The 20,064-nt window shown below is 47.3% G+C and overlaps 1 protein-coding gene across 1 annotated transcript; it reads left to right on the top strand.

The window, feature by feature from the left end:
* Positions 1-9,408: 9,408 nt before the first annotated feature.
* On the top strand, positions 9,409-17,823 carry LOC135532810 (N-alpha-acetyltransferase 60-like). The gene is made up of 5 exons (XM_064960243.1): positions 9,409-9,598; positions 10,812-10,927; positions 11,815-11,944; positions 15,199-15,292; positions 17,699-17,823. Exons 2-5 carry the CDS (start codon positions 10,818-10,820, stop codon positions 17,821-17,823), a joined length of 459 nt encoding a protein of 152 aa, XP_064816315.1. The 5' UTR covers positions 9,409-9,598; positions 10,812-10,817.
* The last annotated feature ends 2,241 nt before the right edge of the window (positions 17,824-20,064 follow it).

Genomic DNA, 20,064 nt, shown 5'->3' with positions numbered 1-20,064 from the left:
TGTGTTGGTTGGTTCAATGTAGTGTGGGTCCACTGCCTCAGTGGGGTCTGAAGGGAGAGGAAGCCTGCTATTATAGAGAGGACAGAGCCCTCAGTGTGTCCGTTCTAACAGTCTACTGTAGTACCTTTGACACAGAAGCCCCTATCTGCCCCCTCTCCCCCATCGGCTTACATTCACCTGGGCTGGAGTCTGGGGCTGTGGGAAAGCAGCACGTTGTAGTTAGGTCCACGGAGGGAGGAAGAGGTGGGTGGAGGGGGAGGGGGAGGGCGTGGGGTGGGGGGGTAGCGGGGGGGAGTGAAAGCATCAAGGCTGAACTAGGCAGAGCTACGGTGGTAAGGAGGGAACATTGCCTTTAAAAGGTGCATAGCTGAAGAGTGGTGATGGGATTGAATCCCGGTCCAAGGCTAGTTCAGATGAAGATAGAGTGGTGATGGGGTTGAATCCCGGTCCAAGGCTAGTTCAGATGAAGATAGAGTGGTGATGGGATTGAATCCCGGTCCAAGGCTAGTTCAGATGAAGATAGAGTGGTGATGGGATTGAATCCCGGTCCAAGGCTAGTTCAGATGAATATAGAGTGGTGATGGGGTTGAATCCCCGGCCCAAGGCTTGTTCATATGAAGATAAGAGTGGTGATGGGGTTGAATCCCGGTCCAAGGCTAGTTCAGATGAAGATAGAGTGGTGATGGTGTTGAATCCCCGGCCCAAGGCTTGTTCATATGAAGATAAGAGTGGTGATGGGATTGAATCCCCGGCCCAAGGCTAGTTCAGATGAAGATAGAGTGGTGATGGGATAGAATCCCCGGCCAAAGGCTAGTTCAGATGAAGATAGAGTGGTGATGGGGTTGAATCCCCGGCCCAAGGCTTGTTCATATGAAGATAAGAGTGGTGATGGGATTGAATCCCCGGCCCAAGGCTAGTGAGATCAATTGAACTGTACAGGACACATATTGACTACTAGAACTGAGATCAGTTGAACTGTTCAGGACACATATAGACTACTATTTTATTGAACCTTTATTTAACTAGGCAAGTCAGCTAAGAACAAATTCCTATTTACAATGACAGCCTACCCCGGCCAAACCAAGACGACACTGGGTCAATTGTGCGCGCGCCCTAGGGGATTCCCAATCACGGCCAGATGTGATACAGCCTGGATTCAAACCAGGGACTGTAGTGATGCCTCTTGCACAGAGATGCAGTGCCTTAGACCGCTGCGCCACTCGGGCGTCTAATACTATAGATGAGATATGTCGGGCACACAGATTGTTTCCCAGACGATATCGTGAACACACAGGTGCACATACCAACAAAGGAGTTCACTCCTGCTGCAGCCTATCCAATATAAAGCGTTGCGGAGCTGCTTCACAGTCCAGCTCAGAGGTCCTGTCATGTTGGTGTTTGTCCTGGGTGTGAGACGGGACCAGGTGTCTTCAGTGAGGTGATAAGATTAAACCTAAAGTAGGTAGAGTGAAGGAGCTACGTGTTTGACTAGTGCTCTTACTGGTTATAACTTCATTATGGGGAAGGGGGAGGGGGGGTAACTTTCCATGTGAGTCTCAGGGATGACACAGCATATCTGTATCTACGTTATCAAATGGCACCTGGGACCCTATTCCATACATAGTGGTTTTTTACTTTTTTTTTTAAACTTCAGTTTATTTTAGTATATAAATTTACTTTCTTAAAACTTTTTATTTTATTTTCTTAAAACTGCATTGTTGGTTAAGAGCTTGTAACTAAGCATTTGACTGTAATTACATTACATTCAAAATTAATATATATAAATAAAACCTTTTTCTGGTCAGAAGTAGTGTATAATCAAATCAAATCAAATTTTATTTCTCACATGCGCCGAATTACAACAGGTGTATAACATACCTACATACCTACCTGTTGTAATTTGGCGCATGTGAAAAATAAGATTTGATTTGATTTGATTATGCACTACTTTTGACCAGAAAAAAAGTTAATTTTTATTTATATATATTAATTTTGAATTTTGATTTTGCACTAAAAGTTATTTTTATTATTTTATACATATTTTGAATGTAATTTATCAGGGAGTGCTGCAGCACCTCGACACCCCTGCTCTGGCAATTGGCCTTAAGATATGTGCCTTCAGAAAATATTCACACCCCTCAAATTTTTCCACATTTTGTTGTGTTACAAAGTGGCAATAAATTTATATTTTTTGTCAAGGCTGAAAGGTCAAATCAACTCAAATCAAATTGTATTGGTCACGTACACATGGTTTAGCAGATGTTATTGGTCACATACACAGGGTTAGCAGATGTTATTGGTCACATACACAGGGTTAGCAGATGTTATTGGTCACATACACTGTCATGTCTTGTTATGTCTGTTCCTGTCCTTTCTCTTCACTCTGTCTCTCTCTGCTGGTCTTTTTAGGTTACCTTCTCTGTCTCTCATTCTTCAGCTGTTCTACATCTCCCCTAACTAGCTCATTCACTCTTTCACACCTGTTCTCTCTTCCCCCTCTGATTAGGTCTCTATTTCTCTCTCTGTTCCTGCTACTTTCAGTGTCTGATTCATGTTTGTGTTTTTGATGCCAGAAGCAAGCTGTCGTCTCGTTTGCTTCCACCTTGTCCTATCCTGTCGGAGTCTGCCTGGCAGGTGCATCCTGCACTATACTACGTTCTTTTTGTTCCATTGTCAACGTTGGAAGAGGATTTATGCCATTCCTGTTTTTCATTAAAGAACTCTGTTTTCTGTTAAAACCGCTTTTGGGTCTTCACTCAAGTACATAACAGAAGAATCAGACCAAGAATGGACCCAGCGGCTCCGGACCCTTTTCACTCCGCCGTCGAGATCCAGGGAGCGATGCTAGGCAGACACGAGGAGGAATTGTCTGCTGCTCGACATGCCGTTGAGACCCTGGCCGTCCAAGTCTCCGACCTCACAAGACAGGTTCACCAACTCCACCTCGATCCACCGCCCACTTCCAGGGTTTCCGAGTCTCCGGAGCCCAGGATCAACAACCCGCCCTGTTACTCTGGGGAGCCCACTGAGTGCCGCTCATTCCTCACTCAGTGTGATGTGGTGTTCTCTCTCCAGCCCAACACTTACTCCAGGAGCGCAGCCCGCATCGCCTACGTCATTTCTCTCCTTACCGGACGGGCGCGTGAGTGGGGCACGGCAATCTGGGAGGCGAGGGCTGAGTGTATTAACCAGTTTCAGGACTTTAAGGAGGAGATGATACGGGTTTTTGACCGTTCTGTTTTTGGGGAGGAGGCTTCCAGGGCCCTGTCATCCCTATGTCAGGGGAATCGATCCATAACGGATTATTCTATTGAGTTTCGCACTCTCGCTGCCTCTAGTGACTGGAACGAGCCGGCTTTGCTCGCTCGTTTTCTGGAGGGTCTCCTCGTCGTGGTTAAGGATGAGATCCTCTCCCGGGAGGTTCCTTCCAGTCTGGACTCCTTAATAGCCCTCGCTATTCGCATAGAGCGACGGTTTGATCTTCGTCGCCGAGCTCGTGGAAAGGAGCTCGCGTTCTCCGTTGCTCCCCTCTCCACATCACTGCCACCTGCCGCATCACTGCCACCCTCCTCCGCCGGCTCGGATGCTGAGCCTATGCAGCTGGGGGTATCCGCATCTCGGCCAAGGAGAAGGAACGGAGAATCACCAATCGCCTCTGTCTCTACTGCGGCTCCGCTGGTCATTTTGTCACCTCATGTCCAGTAAAAGCCAGAGCTCATCAGTAAGGGAGGGCTACTGGTGAGCGCAACTACTCAGGCCTCTCCTTCTGGATCACGCACTACCTTTCCGGTCCATCTCCGCTGGCCCGGTTCATCTGCTTCCTGCAGTGCCTTGATAGACTCTGGGGCGGAGGGCTGTTTTATGGACGAGACCTGGGCTCGGGAACATGACATTCCTCTCAGACAGTTAGGGAGCCCACGGCCTTGTTCGCTTTAGATGGTAGTTCTCTCCCCAAGATTCAGCGTGAGACGCTGCCTTTAACCCTCACTGTCTCTGGTAATCATAGCGAAACCATTTCTTTTTTAATTTTTCATTCACCTTTTACACCTGTTGTTTTGGGTCATCCCTGGCTAGTGCGCCGTAACCCTTCTATTAATTGGTCTAGTAATACTATCCTATCCTGTAATGTTTCTTGTCATGTGACCTGTTTAATGTCTGCTATCCCTCCTGTTTCCTCTGTCTCTTCTTCACAGGAGGAGCCTGGCGATTTGACAGGGGTGCCGGAGGAGTATCACGATCTGCGCACGGTGTTCAGTCGTTCCAAGGCCACTTCTCTCCCTCCACACCGGTCGTATGACTGTAGTATAGATCTCCTTCCGGGAACTACTCCCCCGGGGTAGATTATACTCTCTGTCGGCTCCCGAACGTAAGGCTCTCGAGGATTATTTGTCGGTTTCGCTCGACGCCGGTACCATAGTCTCCTCCTCCTCTCCCGCCGGAGCGGGGTTTTTTTTGTTCAGAAGAAGGACGGGTCCCTGCGCCCATGCGTGATTATCGAGGGCTGAATGACATAACAGTTAAGAATCGTTATCCGCTTCCTCTTATGTCTTCAGCCTTCGAGATCCTGCAGGGAGCCAGGTTTTTCACCAAATTGGACCTTCGTAACGCCTACCATCTCGTGCGCATCAGGGAGGGGGACGAGTGGAAGACGGCGTTTAACACTCCGTTAGGGCACTTTGAATACCGGGTTCTTCCTTTCGGCCTCGTTAACGCTCCAGCTGTCTTTCAGGCACTAGTTAACGACGTCCTGAGAGACATGCTGAACATTTTTGTTTTCGTTTACATGGACGATATCCTGATTTTTTTCACCGTCTCTCTCGATTCATGTTCAGCACGTGCGACGCGTCCTCCAGCGCCTTTTGGAGAACTGTCTTTATGTGAAGGCTGAGAAGTGCACTTTTCATGCCGCCCTGTCCCTTTTCTCGGTTCCGTTATTTCCGCTGAGGGCATTAAGATGGATCCCGCTAAGGTCCAGGCTGTCATTGATTGGCCCGTTCCTAAGTCACGCGTCGAGCTGCAGCGCTTTCTGGGCTTCGCTAATTTCTATCGTCGTTTCATCCGTAATTTCGGTCAGGTGGCAGCTCCCCTCACAGCCCTTACTTCTGTTAAGACGTGCTTTAAGTGGTCCGTTTCCGCCCAGGGAGCTTTTGATCTTCTTAAGAATCGTTTTACATCCGCACCTATTCTTGTTACACCTGACATCTCTAGTCAGTTTGTTGTTGAGGTTGACGCGTCAGAGGTGGGCGTGGGAGCCATTCTTTCTCAGCGCTCTCTCTGACGGCAAGGTCCATCCTTGCGCGTTTTTCTCTCATCGCTTATCGCCGTCAGCCAGAACGTAACTATGATGTTGGTAATCGCGAACTGCTCGCCATCCGCTTAGCCCTAGGCGAATGGCGACAGTGGTTGGAGGGGCGACCGTTCCTTTTGTCGTTTGGACTGACCATAGGAACCTTGAGTACATCCGTTCAGCCAAACGACTCTAATGCGCGTCAGGCTCGTTGGGCTCTGTTTTCGCTCGTTTCGGTTTGTTATTTCTTATCGTCCGGGCTCAAAAAACACCAAGCCTGATGCTTTATCTCGTCTCTTCAGTTCTTCTGAGGTCTCCACCGACCCCGAGGGGATTCTCCCTGAAGGGCGTGTTGTCGGGTTGACTGTCTGGGGGAATTGAGAGGCAGGTAAAGCAAGCACTCGCTCACACTCCGTCGCCGCGAGCTTGTCCTAGGAACCTTCTGTTCGTTCCGTTCCTACTCGATCCGGCCGTTCTTCAGTGGGCCCACTCTGCCAAGTTAGCCGGCCACCCCGGCGTTCGGGGTACGCTCGCTTCCATTCGCCAGCGTTTCTGGTGGCCCACTCGGGAACGTGACGCGCGTCGATTTGTCGCCGCTTGTTCGGTCTGCGCGCAGACTAAATCTGGGAACTCTCCTCCTGCCGGCCGTCTCAGACCGCTTCCCATTCCCTCTCGGCCGTGGTCTCACATCGCTTTAGATTTCATCACCGGACTGCCTTCATCAGCGGGAAGACAGTTATTCTTACGGTTGTCGATAGATTCTCTAAGGCGGCTCATTTCATTCCTCTCGCTAAGCTCCCTTCTGCTAAGGAGACGGCTCAGATCATTATCGAGAATGTTTTCCGAATTCATGGCCTTCCGTCTGGATCGTCGTTTCCGACAGAGGCCCGCAGTTCACGTCTCAATTTTGGAGGGAGTTTTGCCGTTTGATTGGGGCTTCCGTCAGTCTCTCGTCCGGCTTTCATCCCCAGTCTAACGGTCAAGCCGAACGGGCCAATCAGACTGTTGGTCGCATTTTCACGCAGTCTTTCTTTTCGTAACCCTGCGTCTTGGTCCAGAACAGCTCCCCTGGGCAGAGTACGCCCACAACTCGCTTCCCTCGTCTGCTACCGGTCTATCTCCTTTTCAGAGTAGCCTCGGGTACCAGCCTCCGCTGTTCTCATCTCAGCTCGCCGAGTCCTGCGTCCCCTCCGCTCAGGCTTTTGTCCAGCGTTGCGCAGCGCACCTGGAAGGGGGTCAGGTCGGCACTTTGCCGTAATAGGCGCAGACTGTGAGGGCCGCTAATAGCGTAGGACCAAGAGTCCTAGATATTGTTGCGGTCAGAGAGTATGGCTCTCCACTCAGAACCTTCCCCTTAAGACAGCTTCTCGCAAGTTGGCCCCGCCGGTTCATTGGTCCGTTCCGTATTTCCCAGGTCATTAATCCTGTCGCAGTGCGACTTCTTCTCCGCGCTATCTTCGTCGCGTTCACCCGGTCTTCCATGTCTCCTGTGTTAAGCCCGTTCTTCGCGCCCCCGCTCGTCCCTCCCCCCATCCTTGTCGAGGCGCACCCATCTACAGGGTTCGTAAGATTTTGGACATGCGCCCTCGGGGCCGTGGTCATCAGTACCTAGTGGATTGGGAGGGGTACGGTCCTGAGGAGAGGAGTTGGGTTCCCTCTCGGGACGTGCTGGACCGTTCGCTGATCGATGATTTCCTCCGTTGCCGCCAGGTTTCCTCCTCGAGTGCGCCAGGAGGCGCTCGGTGAGTGGGGGGGTACTGTCATGTCTTGTTATGTCTGTTCCTGTCCTTTCTCTTCACTCTGTCTCTCTCTGCTGGTCTTTTTAGGTTACCTTCTCTGTCTCTCATTCTTCAGCTGTTCTACATCTCCCCTAACTAGCTCATTCACTCTTTCACACCTGTTCTCTCTTCCCCCTCTGATTAGGTCTCTATTTCTCTCTCTGTTCCTGCTACTTTCAGTGTCTGATTCATGTTTGTGTTTTTGATGCCAGAAGCAAGCTGTCGTCTCGTTTGCTTCCACCTTGTCCTATCCTGTCGGAGTCTGCCTGGCAGGTGCATCCTGCACTATACTACGTTCTTTTTGTTCCATTGTCAACGTTGGAAGAGGATTTATGCCATTCCTGTTTTTCATTAAAGAACTCTGTTTTCTGTTAAAACCGCTTTTGGGTCTTCACTCAAGTACATAACATACACAGGGTTAGCAGATGTTATTGGTCACATACACATGGTTAGCAGATGTTATTGGTCACATGGTTACCAGATGTTATTGGTCACATACACATGGTTAGCAGATGTTATTGGTCACATACACAGGGTTAGCAGATGTTATTGGTCACATACACAGGGTTAGCAGATGTTAATGGTCACATGGTTACCAGATGTTATTGGTCACATACACAGGGTTAGCAGATGTTAATGGTCACATACACAGGGTTAGCAGATGTTATTGGTCACATGGTTACCAGATGTTATTGGTCACATACACAGGGTTAGCAGATGTTAATGGTCACATACACATGGTTAGCAGATGTTATTGATCACATACACATGGTTAGCAGATGTTATTGGTCACAAACACATGGTTAGCAGATGTTATTACGAGTGTAGTGAAATGCGAGTGTAGTGAAATGCTTGTGCTTCTCGTTCTGACAGTGCAGCAAAATCGAACAAGTAATATCTAATTACACAACAGATACCTAGTACACACAGATCTAAGTAAAGGAATGGAATAAGAATATATATATACTATACAGTATATACATATGAGATGAGTAATGCATAGACTAAGATACAGTAGAATAGTATAGAATACAGTATCTGCATATGAGATGAGTAATACATAGACTAAGATACAGTAAAATAGTATAGAATACAGTATCTACATATGAGATGAGTAATACATAGACTAAGATACAGTAGAATAGTATAGAATACAGTATATACATATGAGATGAGTAATGCATAGACTAAGATACAGTAGAATAGTATAGAATACAGTATATACATATGAGATGAGTAATACATAGACTAAGATACAGTAGAATAGTATAGAATACAGTATATACATATGAGATGAGTAATACATAGACTAAGATACAGTAAAATAGTATAGAATACAGTATCTACATATGAGAAGAGTAAATCATTATTAAAGTGCCATTGTTGAAAGTGACTAGTGTTCCATAAATTAAAGTGGCCAGTGATTTCAAGGCTGTATGTAGGCAGCAGCCTCTCTCTGTGTTAGTGGTGGCTGTTTAACAGTCTGATGGCCTTAAGATATAAGCTGTTTTTCAGTCTCTCGGTCCCTGCTTTGATGCACCTGTACTGACCTCGCCTTCTGGATGATAGCGGGGTGAACAGCAGTGGCTCGGGTGGATGTTGTCCTTGATGATTGTTTTTGGCCTTCGCGTGACATCGGGTGCTGTTGTATTGGATTTGCCCGAAACAACACTATGTATTCAGCACAAAATGTGAACTGCTTTGCCACATGTTGTTGCAGTATTACTTTAGTGCCTTGTTACAAACAGGATGCATGTTTTAGAATATTGTTATTCTGTTCAGGCTTCCTTCTTTTCAGTCACAATTCTGTGTTTGAAATTTACTGCTCGACTGAGGGACCTTAAAGAGGGACCAAAATGTAAATGTAAAAATGATAAATTGCAAAGCACACTGGGTATTATTATTGGCCTTGTTTTGGGTGCGGAGCCTATTTGAATAATACCCAGTGTTAATTTACACCATAGTGCCATCAGACTTCTGATACCATTGCAGTGTGAAAGGGGGAGACAAAATTGTGAACTGCTATAAAAAAAAATATGTATATATATATATATAAAAATTGTATAGAAAATTATTTTGTAAATATAAATTAAAGGTCTGTATGTATCTTGTTACAAAATACATTGTAGTTCAGGACAGTGTAAAAAAAAACATACTAAAGAGTAATTAAATACGTATTTAAAATACATGTTACAGAAATACTGCCTATGTCTGAATATATAGTATGTTTGTTCCAATCATTTTGGGGAAATTAAACTACAAAACCATATCCCATAGAAACTACATTTCCGCACACATAGCTGAATGACTTCCGGAATGTGACATACACAGGAAGAAGCCAACTCGGCTTGTTGTCAAATTAGCAAAAGCTGACTAGCCAGCTAATGTATTGGTGGGAGACCAGTGTCAGTGGTTTTCTGAATAGAGAGCAAATTTGGGTTTTATCATGGTGTTTCCACTGTAGAAAACACTTTAAACGACACCCAAGGGATTTCACCCCACACTTTCCTCTTTGTTCGAGCGCATAAACAAGGTAAGGTCAGCGGGCTACCCAGCTAATTGTAGCCATTATCCTCTGCTCACTTTTGAGCTGACATAGTTAGCGAAGTGTTGTCCAGTTATACTTATATTTCCTTTACTTATTTTGCCTGGAATCGTAGCTAAGTAGGTCGCTACGTCAGCTAGCGAACCCCCCTCAGAACTAGACCTAGCTAGGTTAGCTAACTCTCTTGTTTTGACAACCAGTCAAGTCTACCTATCTAACGCTCGCTAAAGGGGAAGGAATTGGCTAATAATGCATCTTGTTTAGCTGAATTTACTGTGGAATGTCAACCGAATAACATATATGTCAGTTTGCTAGCAGTGTTAGCTAGCTTGATAACATAGCACCTTACTAGGGCTGCTGATGAGGTTGTTTTGGCATTTAACTTAAAGCTCTGGTTTTGTCCACACCGACGACAGTTGCTACTGCCACCAGGGGCAGAGTAGTTTCAGAAGTTCATTTGGGATGAACACTCATATCCAGGCCCATGGAGCACAGATCGAAGTAGTGAATTATAAAGGTATTAGGGTGCCATTTGGGATGATCAGGACCAAGGACAACTCTCATTAATCAGCTGACTAACTATTTTAAAAGGACCAAGGACAGTTCACCTGGCAATTCATTAATCAGCTGACTAACTATTTTAAAAGGACCAAGGACAGACTAACTATTTTCACCTGGCAATTAATTAACCAGCTGACCTAAATATTTTAAAAAGACCAAGGACAGTTCACCTGGCAATTCATTAACCAGCTGACTAACTATTTTAAAGCAAGGACAGTTCACCTGGCAATTAATTAAAGCTGGACCATGGACAGTTGACCTGGCCAATTCATTAACCAGCTGACTAACTATTTTAAAAGAACCAAGGACAGTTCACCTGGCAATTCATTAATCAGCTGACTAACTATTTTAAAAAGACCATGGACAGTTGACCTGGCAATTCATTAATCAGCTGACTAACTATTTTAAAAGTTGTGTATAAATATATAAACAAAATATGGCAGACAATGTTATAGAAGATTGATCAGTGTGATTGGTGTGTGTGATCTGTGATTGATGGGTTGTAGGAGTTAATAAATGTATCTGTTCCACTGGATGTCAGAAGGTGAATTCACCAATTTTAAGTTCTGGATAAGAGCGTCTGCTAAATGACTTAAATGTAAATGTAAATGTATCTCTCCTGGCATTGGTCATTTTCTAGGTGTGAATGACCGACGTGGTGTCCCCCACTGCGCTCAGCGAAGTCCAGCTCCGCCTCCTCTGCCACGATGACATAGGCAGCGTCAAGCTGCTGTGCGGTGATTGGTTCCCCATCGAGTGAGTACTGCGACACGCGGCCAATAGCAACACAGGATCGGATCGTGTTCACTAGAGAGAGAGCTGAGTGAAACTGTAGTGGTACTTTAACTTGTCTAATAAGAACAGATTTTCACTTTCCGTTTCAAAATGCTTTGCTTTGTTGAGCCCCACTGAACACAACCCAGGACACCTGTCCTCACCTGTCACCTGTCCTCACCTGTTACCTGTCCTCACCTGTCACCTTAATACAGCTGAAGTCTATATCACCTGTCACCTTAATACCGCTGAAGTCTACATCACCTGTCCTCACCTGTCCCCTGTCACCTTAAAACAGCTGAAGTCTACCTCACCTGTCCTCACCTGTACCCTGTCACCTTAATACAGCTGAAGTCTACATCACCTGTCACCTGTCACCTTAATACAGCTGAAGTCTACATTACCTGTCCTCACCTGTCCCCTGTCCTCACCTGTCCCCTGTCACCTTAATACAGCTGAAGTCTACATTACCTGTCCTCACCTGTCACCTTAATACAGCTGAAGTCTACCTCACCTGTCCCCTGTCACCTTAATACAGCTGAAGTCTACCTCACCTGTCCCCTGTCACCTTAATACAGCTGAAGTCTACATTACCTGTCCTCACCTGTCACCTTAATACAGCTGAAGTCTACCTCACCTGTCCCCTGTCACCTTAATACAGCTGAAGTCTACATCACCTGTCCTCACCTGTCACCTGTAAACAGCTGAAGTCTACTCATTCTATTTACCACCTGTTCCTACCTTAAGGCATATTAGGCCTATAAGCCATTTAGCGATTCGCTTTTATCCCAAGTGACTTAGACATGCATTTTCCATATGAGTGACCACAGCAGGAATCTAACCTCTGAGCCTCACCTGTCCCCCAACAGGTACCCAGACTCGTGGTATAATGACATCACATCCAACAAGAAGTTCTTCTCCCTCGCCGCCATCTTCAAGGGAGGCATCGTGGGAATGATCGTAGCTGAGATCAAGGGCCGGACCAAAGTACACAGAGAGGTACTGGTGCTGGGGTAGAGATGGTCCTGACTGACAGTACACAGAGAGGTGCTGGTGCTGGGGTAGAGATGGTCCTGACTGACAGTACACAGAGAGGTACTGGGGTAGAGATGGTCCTGACTGACAGTACACAGAGAGGTGCTGGGGTAGAGATGGTCCTGACTGACAGTACACAGAGAGGTACTGGGGTAGAGATGGTCCTGACTGACAGTACACAGAGAGGTACTGGGGTAGAGATGGTCCTGACTGACAGTACACAGAGAGGTGCTGGTGCTGGGGTAGAGATGGTCCTGACTGACAGTACACAGAGAGGTGCTGGGGCAGAGATGGTCCTGACTGACAGTACACAGAGAGGTGCTGGGGTAGAGATGGTCCTGACTGACAGTACACAGAGAGGTGCTGGTGCTGGGGTAGAGATGGTCCTGACTGGACAGTACACAGAGAGGTACTGGTGCTGGGGAAAGAGAGATGGTCCTGACTGACAGTACACAGAGAGGTACGTACTGGGGTAGAGATGGTCCTGACTGACAGTACACAGAGGTGCTGGGGTAGAGATGGTCCTGACTGACAGTACACAGAGAGGTGCTGGGGTAGAGATGGTCCTGACTGACAGTACACAGAGAGGTACTGGTACTGGGGTAGAGATGGTCCTGACTGACAGTACACAGAGAGGTACTGGTGCTGGGGTAGAGATGGTCCTGACTGACAGTACACAGAGAGGTACTGGTACTGGGGTAGAGATGGTCCTGACTGACAGTACACAGAGAGGTACGGGTGCTGGGGTAGAGATGGTCCTGACTGACAGTACACAGAGAGGTGCTGGGGTAGAGATGGTCCTGACTGACAGTACACAGAGAGGTACTGGTGCTGGGGTAGAGATGGTCCTGACTGACAGTACACAGAGAGGTGCTGGGGCAGAGATGGTCCTGACTGACAGTACACAGAGAGGTACTGGGTGCTGGGGTAGAGATGGTCCTGACTGACAGTACACAGAGAGGTACGGGTGCTGGGGTAGAGATGGTCCTGACTGACAGTACACAGAGAGGTGCTGGGGTAGAGATGGTCCTGACTGACAGTACACAGAGAGGTACTGGGGTAGAGATGGTCCTGACTGACAGTACACAGAGAGGTGCTGGGGTAGAGATGGTCCTGACTGGACAGTACACAGAGAGGTACTGGTGCTGGGGTAGAGATGGTCCTGACTGACAGTACACAGAGGTGCTGGGGTAGAGATGGTCCTGACTGACAGTACACAGAGAGGTACTGGTGCTGGGGTAGAGATGGTCCTGACTGACAGTACACAGAGAGGTACTGGTGCTGGGGTAGAGATGGTCCTGACTGACAGTACACAGAGAGGTGCTGGGGTAGAGATGGTCCTGACTGACAGTACACAGAGAGGTACTGGGGTAGAGATGGCTCCTGACTGACAGTACAGAGAGGTACTGGTGCTGGGGTAGAGATGGTCCTGACTGACAGTACACAGAGAGGTACTGGTGCTGGGGTAGAGATGGTCCTGACTGACAGTACACAGAGAGGTGCTGGGGTAGAGATGGTCCTGACTGACAGTACACAGAGAGGTACTGGTGCTGGGGTAGAGATGGTCCTGACTGACAGTACACAGAGAGGTACTGGTGCTGGGGTAGATCAAATCAAATTTTATTTGTCACATACACATTGTTAGCAGATGTTAATGCGAGTGTAGCGAAATGCTTGTGCTTCTAGTTCCGACAATGCAGTAATAACCAACAAGTAATCTAACTAACAATTCCAAAACTAATATCTTATACACAGGATCATTTGGAATCTGAAGTTGTATTACTATCTGTAATGTAAATGGGTTTGAGCCCAACACTGATAATAGTAGTTATGTTTCCAGTCGTGCCGTTAGTTCCACATCCCCGTCACTCACATTCCTTAGGAACAGTCTGACATGGAACACACTGACATTCTACATTCTGTTTATAGTCTCCTACTAATTAGACCTGAAGCAGCCGGAGGGGGAAGAGGAGGAGGGTGGGGGGAGGAGGGAGGAGGGGGGGAGGAGGGGACTAGGGGAGAGAAGGAGGGTGGGGAGGGGAGAGGAGGAGGGGGGGGTGAGGAGGGGACTAGGGAGAGAAGGAGGGTGGGGGAGGGGAGAGGAGAGGAGGAGGGAGGGGAGAGGAGGGAGGAGGGAGGGGGGGGGAGGGGACTAGGGGGAGAGAAGGAGGGTGGGGAAGGGAGAGGAGGAGGATGAGGGTGGGGGAGGGGAGAGGAGGAGGAGGGGGGGATGAGGAGGGTAGACAAGGAGGGTGGGGGTGAGGGGAGAGGAGGAGGGTGGGGGCGAGGAGTGGAGGTGGAGGGGGTGGGGGTGGAGGGGTATTGAAGAGTAATACATCTGCAGGATGGAGACATCCTAGCCTCTGGGTTTCCTGGTGTTAGTCCAGTGTTTATAAGTATTAATAGCTGTGTATAACCTCTCCTCTCTGCAGCATGGAGACATCCTAGCCTCTGGGTTTCCTGGTGTTAGTCCAGTGTTTCTAAGTATTAATAGCTGTGTATAACCTCTCCTCTCTGCGGGATGGAGACATCCTAGCCTCTAGGTTTCCTGGTGTTAGTCCAGTGTTTATAAGTATTAATAGCTGTGTATAACCTCTCCTCTCTGAAGGATGGAGACATCCTAGGCCTCTAGGTTTCCTGGGTGTTAGTCCAGTGTTTCTAAGTATTAATAGCTGTGTATAACCTCTCCTCTCTGCAGCATGGAGACATCCTAGCCTCTAGGTTTCCTGGTGTTAGTCCAGTGTTTATAAGTATTAATAGCTGTGTATAACCTCTCCTCTCTGCAGGAAGGAGACATCCTAGCCTCTGGGTTTCCTGGTGTTAGTCCAGTGTTTCTAAGTATTAATAGCTGTGTATAACCTCTCCTCTCTGCAGGAAGGAGACATCCTAGCCTCTAGGTTTCCTGGTGTTAGTCCAGTGTTTATAAGTATTAATAGCTGTGTATAACCTCTCCTCTCTGCAGCATGGAGACATCCTAGCCTCTAGGTTTCCTGGTGTTAGTCCAGTGTTTCTAAGTATTAATAGCTGTGTATAACCCTCTCTCTGCGGGATGGAGACATCCTAGCCTCTAGGTTTCCTGGTGTTAGTCCAGTGTTTATAAGTATTAATAGCTGTGTATAACCTCTCTCTGAAGGATGGAGGACATCCTAGCCTCTAGGTTTCTGGTGTTAGTCCAGTGTTTATAAGTATTAATAGCTGTGTATAACCCTCCTCTGCAGGATGGAGACCTCCTAGCCTCTAGGCCCCGTGGACACCAGGTGGCTTACATCCTGAGTCTGGGGGTGGTGAAGGAGTTCAGGAAACATGGAATAGGTAGGTACACCGCCACACGGGCGAGTCACGAGTCATGGAGGTCTAGTGTTTAGAGCGTTGGACCAGTAACCGGAAGGTTGCAAGTTCAAATCCCGAGCTGACAAGGTACAAAGCTGTTGCAGTGACCGTTTTACTGCCACACTGGCGTGTCACGAGTCATGGAGGCAGTCAATTCCACATGGCCGTGTCGGTTACGGTAATTAGGCTTCGCTGCTGATGTTGCTGATGGGGCGGCAGGGTAGCCTAGTGGTTAGAGCGTTGGACTAGTAACGGAAGGTTGCAAGTTCAAATCCCCGAGCTGACAAGGTACAAATCTGTTGTTCTGCCCCTAAACAAGGCAGTTAACCCACTGTTCCCAGGCCGTCATTGAAAATAAGAATTTGTTCTTAACTGACTTGCCTAGTTAAATAAAGGTCAAATATTTTTAAAAGTTCGTAGCCTCTACCAAACTTGCTAACTGCCTCGTACTTCAGCACTCTATTGTCCCTCTAATCACTCTGACGTCAAAGCAAATGTATTAGAAAAATCTAATCCAACACTTCATGAGTGCCCAAGAGCCCATGTTGCGTATCATTTCTATAGGCTATGCAATTGTGGGAGAAAAAAACAGAGTGATGGCCTCTAATAAAAAGAGGAGGATACCATCAGCTTTCTATAGGCTCGTGCTTTTGCTGTTTGTCAGACCTACTCATCTAGTTGACTGATAAAGTGAATGTGGAGAGTTCTTCCAATATCTTCAATATGCACCTCGGCATTGGATAAGGACGCTCGCAGGTGCATCCCCGATGTGTCTGTCTTCACTTGTAGCCTGTGAGAAAGACCTTGATCTCGTGACGGAGAGCCATGTGAGTGAGAGACGCTTCGGATTGCGCAGCACACTCAGGGAGAACGTCACAACGCAGCCCTCCGGGCCACAAAAGGCACAGATATATTTTCTTAGGTTGAGTTACGGCCGCAAAAGGGGATGCAGCCGTGAAATACGAGGCATTATCAAGCGCTTGTCAAATTGTGAATGAGAGACTATTGGAGTGTGTACAGCCTGCGCAAACAAACTTAGCAGAGCTCAATGCCTTTTCAAGCAAACATTTTTCAAATCATCATTAGTCTCGTCATGCAGCCTTACAATGTCTTAAACATCGAAACATCAAAACGGTAGTAGAACAAGTGAAGCTACATTGATAACTCTAAATGAAGCACATGGGAGGACCTGTTTCTTTAACTGCTCAACACAGAATAGCCGAATGTGCGCACTTCCTATCAAATCGTTTGGAGAAAATATTTATATTTTATTCAGCATTGTTCACTTGTATTGTTCCTATTTAAAAAATAATATAAAATATTGCCAGGGAATTCTACGCATGTCTTGTCTGCTCAGTGAAGTGGTGTCGCCCACAGCCACATGGCAGAGCCAGATCAGGACCTAATAATAAGGACGACTCAGAGTACGCTGTTCTGTTCTTCTGAAATAGACTACATTTTCTTCAGATCATGCTTCTTTAGACCTGTCTAAAATAAATAGTTCATTTATTGTGAAGGTGTAGGCTATATTACATGGATTTATTTGACTTTTTAAAATGGCTTGTAGGCTGTGTGTGGGAGCCAGGAGATGCTACATGTGTTTCTGTTAATTAACCTGTCACTCACCGTGAGACCGGCAGTTATTTGCATGACAATCACCGGCTGACAATTTTTGTGACCGCCACAACCCTAGGTACACACAGTCACTCACTCACTGTCACTCACTCACAGTCACTCTCACTGTCACTCACGTCACTGTCACTCAGTCACTGTCACTCAGTCACTGTCACTCACTCAGTCAGTCACTCAGTCACTGTCACTCAGTCATCAGTCACTCACTCACGTCACTCACTCACTCAGTCAGTCACTCACTCAGCATCACTCACTCAGACACTCACTCAGTCACTCAGTCAGCTCACTCACTCAGTCACTCAGTCAGTCAGCTCACTCAGTCACTCACTCACTGTCACTCACTCACTGTCACTCACTCAGTCAGTCACTCAGTCAGTCACTCAGTCAGTCACTCACTCAGTCACTCACTCAGTCACGTCACTCACTCAGTCACTCAGTCACAGTCAGTCACTCACTCAGTCACTCAGTCAGTCAGTCACTCACTCAGTCACTCACTCACTCACTCAGTCACTCAGTCAGTCACTCAGTCACTCACTCAGTCAGTCACTCACTCACTCACTCAGTCAGTCACTCACTCAGTCAGTCACTCACTCAGTCAGTCAGTCACTCACTCAGTCAGTCAGTCAGTCAGTCAGTCACTCACTCATTCAGTCAGTCACTCACTCAGTCAGTCAGTCAGTCAGTCAGTCACTCACTCATTCAGTCAGTCACTCACTCACTCACTGTCCTGCTACTCTCTTCTTGTCCCCCTCCCAGGCTCCTTGCTGCTGGACAGTCTGAAGGAACACATCTCCACCACGGCCCAGGACCACTGCAAGGCCATCTACCTCCACGTGCTGACAACCAACACCACGGCTATACACTTCTACCACAACAGGTAGGTAGGGACCTGCTGTACACTTCTACCACAACAGGTAGGTAGAGACCTGCTATACACTTCTACCACAACAGGTAGGTAGAGACCTGCTATACACTTCTACCACAACAGGTAGGTAGAGACCTGCTATACACTTCTACCACAACAGGTAGGTAGAGACCTGCTATACACTTCTACCACAACAGGTAGGTAGAGACCTGCTATACACTTCTACCACAACAGGTAGGTAGAGACCTGCTATACACTTCTACCACAACAGGTAGGTAGGGACCTGCTATACACTTCTACCACAACAGGTAGGTAGAGACCTGCTATACACTTCTACCACAACAGGTAGGTAGAGACCTGCTATACACTTCTACCACAACAGGTAGGTAGGGACCTGCTATACACTTCTACCACAACAGGTAGGTAGGTAGGGACCTGCTATACACTTCTACCACAACAGGTAGGTGGAGACCTGCTATACACTTCTACCACAACAGGTAGGTAGAGACCTGCTGTACACTTCTACCACAACAGGTAGTTAGGGACCTGCTATACACTTCTACCACAACAGGTAGGTAGGGACCTGCTATACACTTCTACCACAACAGGTAGGTAGGTAGGGACCTGCTACACTTCTACCACAACAGGTAGTGGAGATCTGCTATACACTTCTACCACAACAGGTAGAGACCTGCTGTACACTTCTACCACAACAGGTAGGTAGGGACCCTTATACACTTCTACCACAACAGGTAGGTAGGGACCTGCTATAAATAATCTCTACCACAACAGGTAGGTAGAGACCTGCTATACACTTCTACCACAACAGGTAGGTGGAGACCTGCTATACACTTCTACCACAACAGGGGACCTGCTTTACACTTACCACAACAGGCAGGTAGGGACTCAAGTATACACTTCTACCACAACAGGTAGAGGACCTGCTATACACTTCTACCACAACAGGTAGGTGGAGACCTGCTATACACTTCTACCACAACAGGTAGGTAGAGACCTGCTATACACTTCTACCACAACAGGTAGGTAGGGACCTGCTTTACACTTCTACCACAACAGGTAGGTAGGTGCTATACACTTCTACCACAACAGGTAGGTAGGACCTGCTATACACTTCTACCACAACAGGTAGGTAGAGACCTGCTATACACTTCTGCCACAACAGGTAGGTGGTACCTGCTATACACTTCTACCACAACAGGTAGGTAGGGACCTGCTATACACTTCTACCACAACAGGTAGAGACCTGCTATACACTTCTACCACAACAGGTAGGGACCTGCTATACACTTCTACCACAACAGGTAAGTAGGTAGGATTGTTATACACTTCTACCACAACAGGTAGGTAGAGACCTGCTATACACTTCTACCACAACAGGTAGAGACCTGCTATACACTTCTACCACAACTTGGTGAGTGAGGACCATATATACTTCTGCCACAATGGTGATGGAACCACTGCTATATACTGCAACAGGTAGGTAGGACCTGCCATACACTTCTACAACAGGTGAGTGAGACCTGCCATACACTTCTGCCTTGGGTGAGGTAGAGACCTGCTATACACTTCTACCACAACAGGTAGGTAGAGACCTGCTATACACTTCTACCACAACAGGTAGGTAGGTAGAGACCTGCTATACACTTCTACCACAACAGGTAGGTAGGGACCTGCTATACACTTCTACCACAACAGGTAGGTAGGTAGAGACCTGCTATACACTTCTACCACAACAGGTAGGTAGAGACCTGCTATACACTTCTACCACAACAGGTAGGTAGAGACCTGCCATACACTTCTACCACAACAGGTAGGTAGAGACCTGCTATACACTTCTACCACAACAGGTAGGTAGAGACCTGCTATACACTTCTACCACAACAGGTAGGTAGAGACCTGCTATACACTTCTACCACAACAGGTAGGTAGAGACCTGCTATACACTTCTACCACAACAGGTAGGTAGAGACCTGCTATACACTTCTACCACAACAGGTAGGTAGGTAGAGACCTGCTATACACTTCTACCACAACAGGTAGGTAGGGACCTGCTATACACTTCTACCACAACAGGTAGGTGGAGACCTGCTATACACTTCTACCACAACAGGTAGGTAGAGACCTGCTATACACTTCTACCACAACAGGTAGGTAGGTAGGGACCTGCTATACACTTCTACCACAACAGGTAGGTAGGTAGAGACCTGCTATACACTTCTACCACAACAGGTAGGTA

This window comes from Oncorhynchus masou, unplaced genomic scaffold (assembly GCF_036934945.1).
Source record: "Oncorhynchus masou masou isolate Uvic2021 unplaced genomic scaffold, UVic_Omas_1.1 unplaced_scaffold_2043, whole genome shotgun sequence".
Lineage (NCBI taxonomy): Eukaryota > Metazoa > Chordata > Actinopteri > Salmoniformes > Salmonidae > Oncorhynchus > Oncorhynchus masou.
This window is presented reverse-complemented; position numbering and strand designations above follow the sequence as displayed.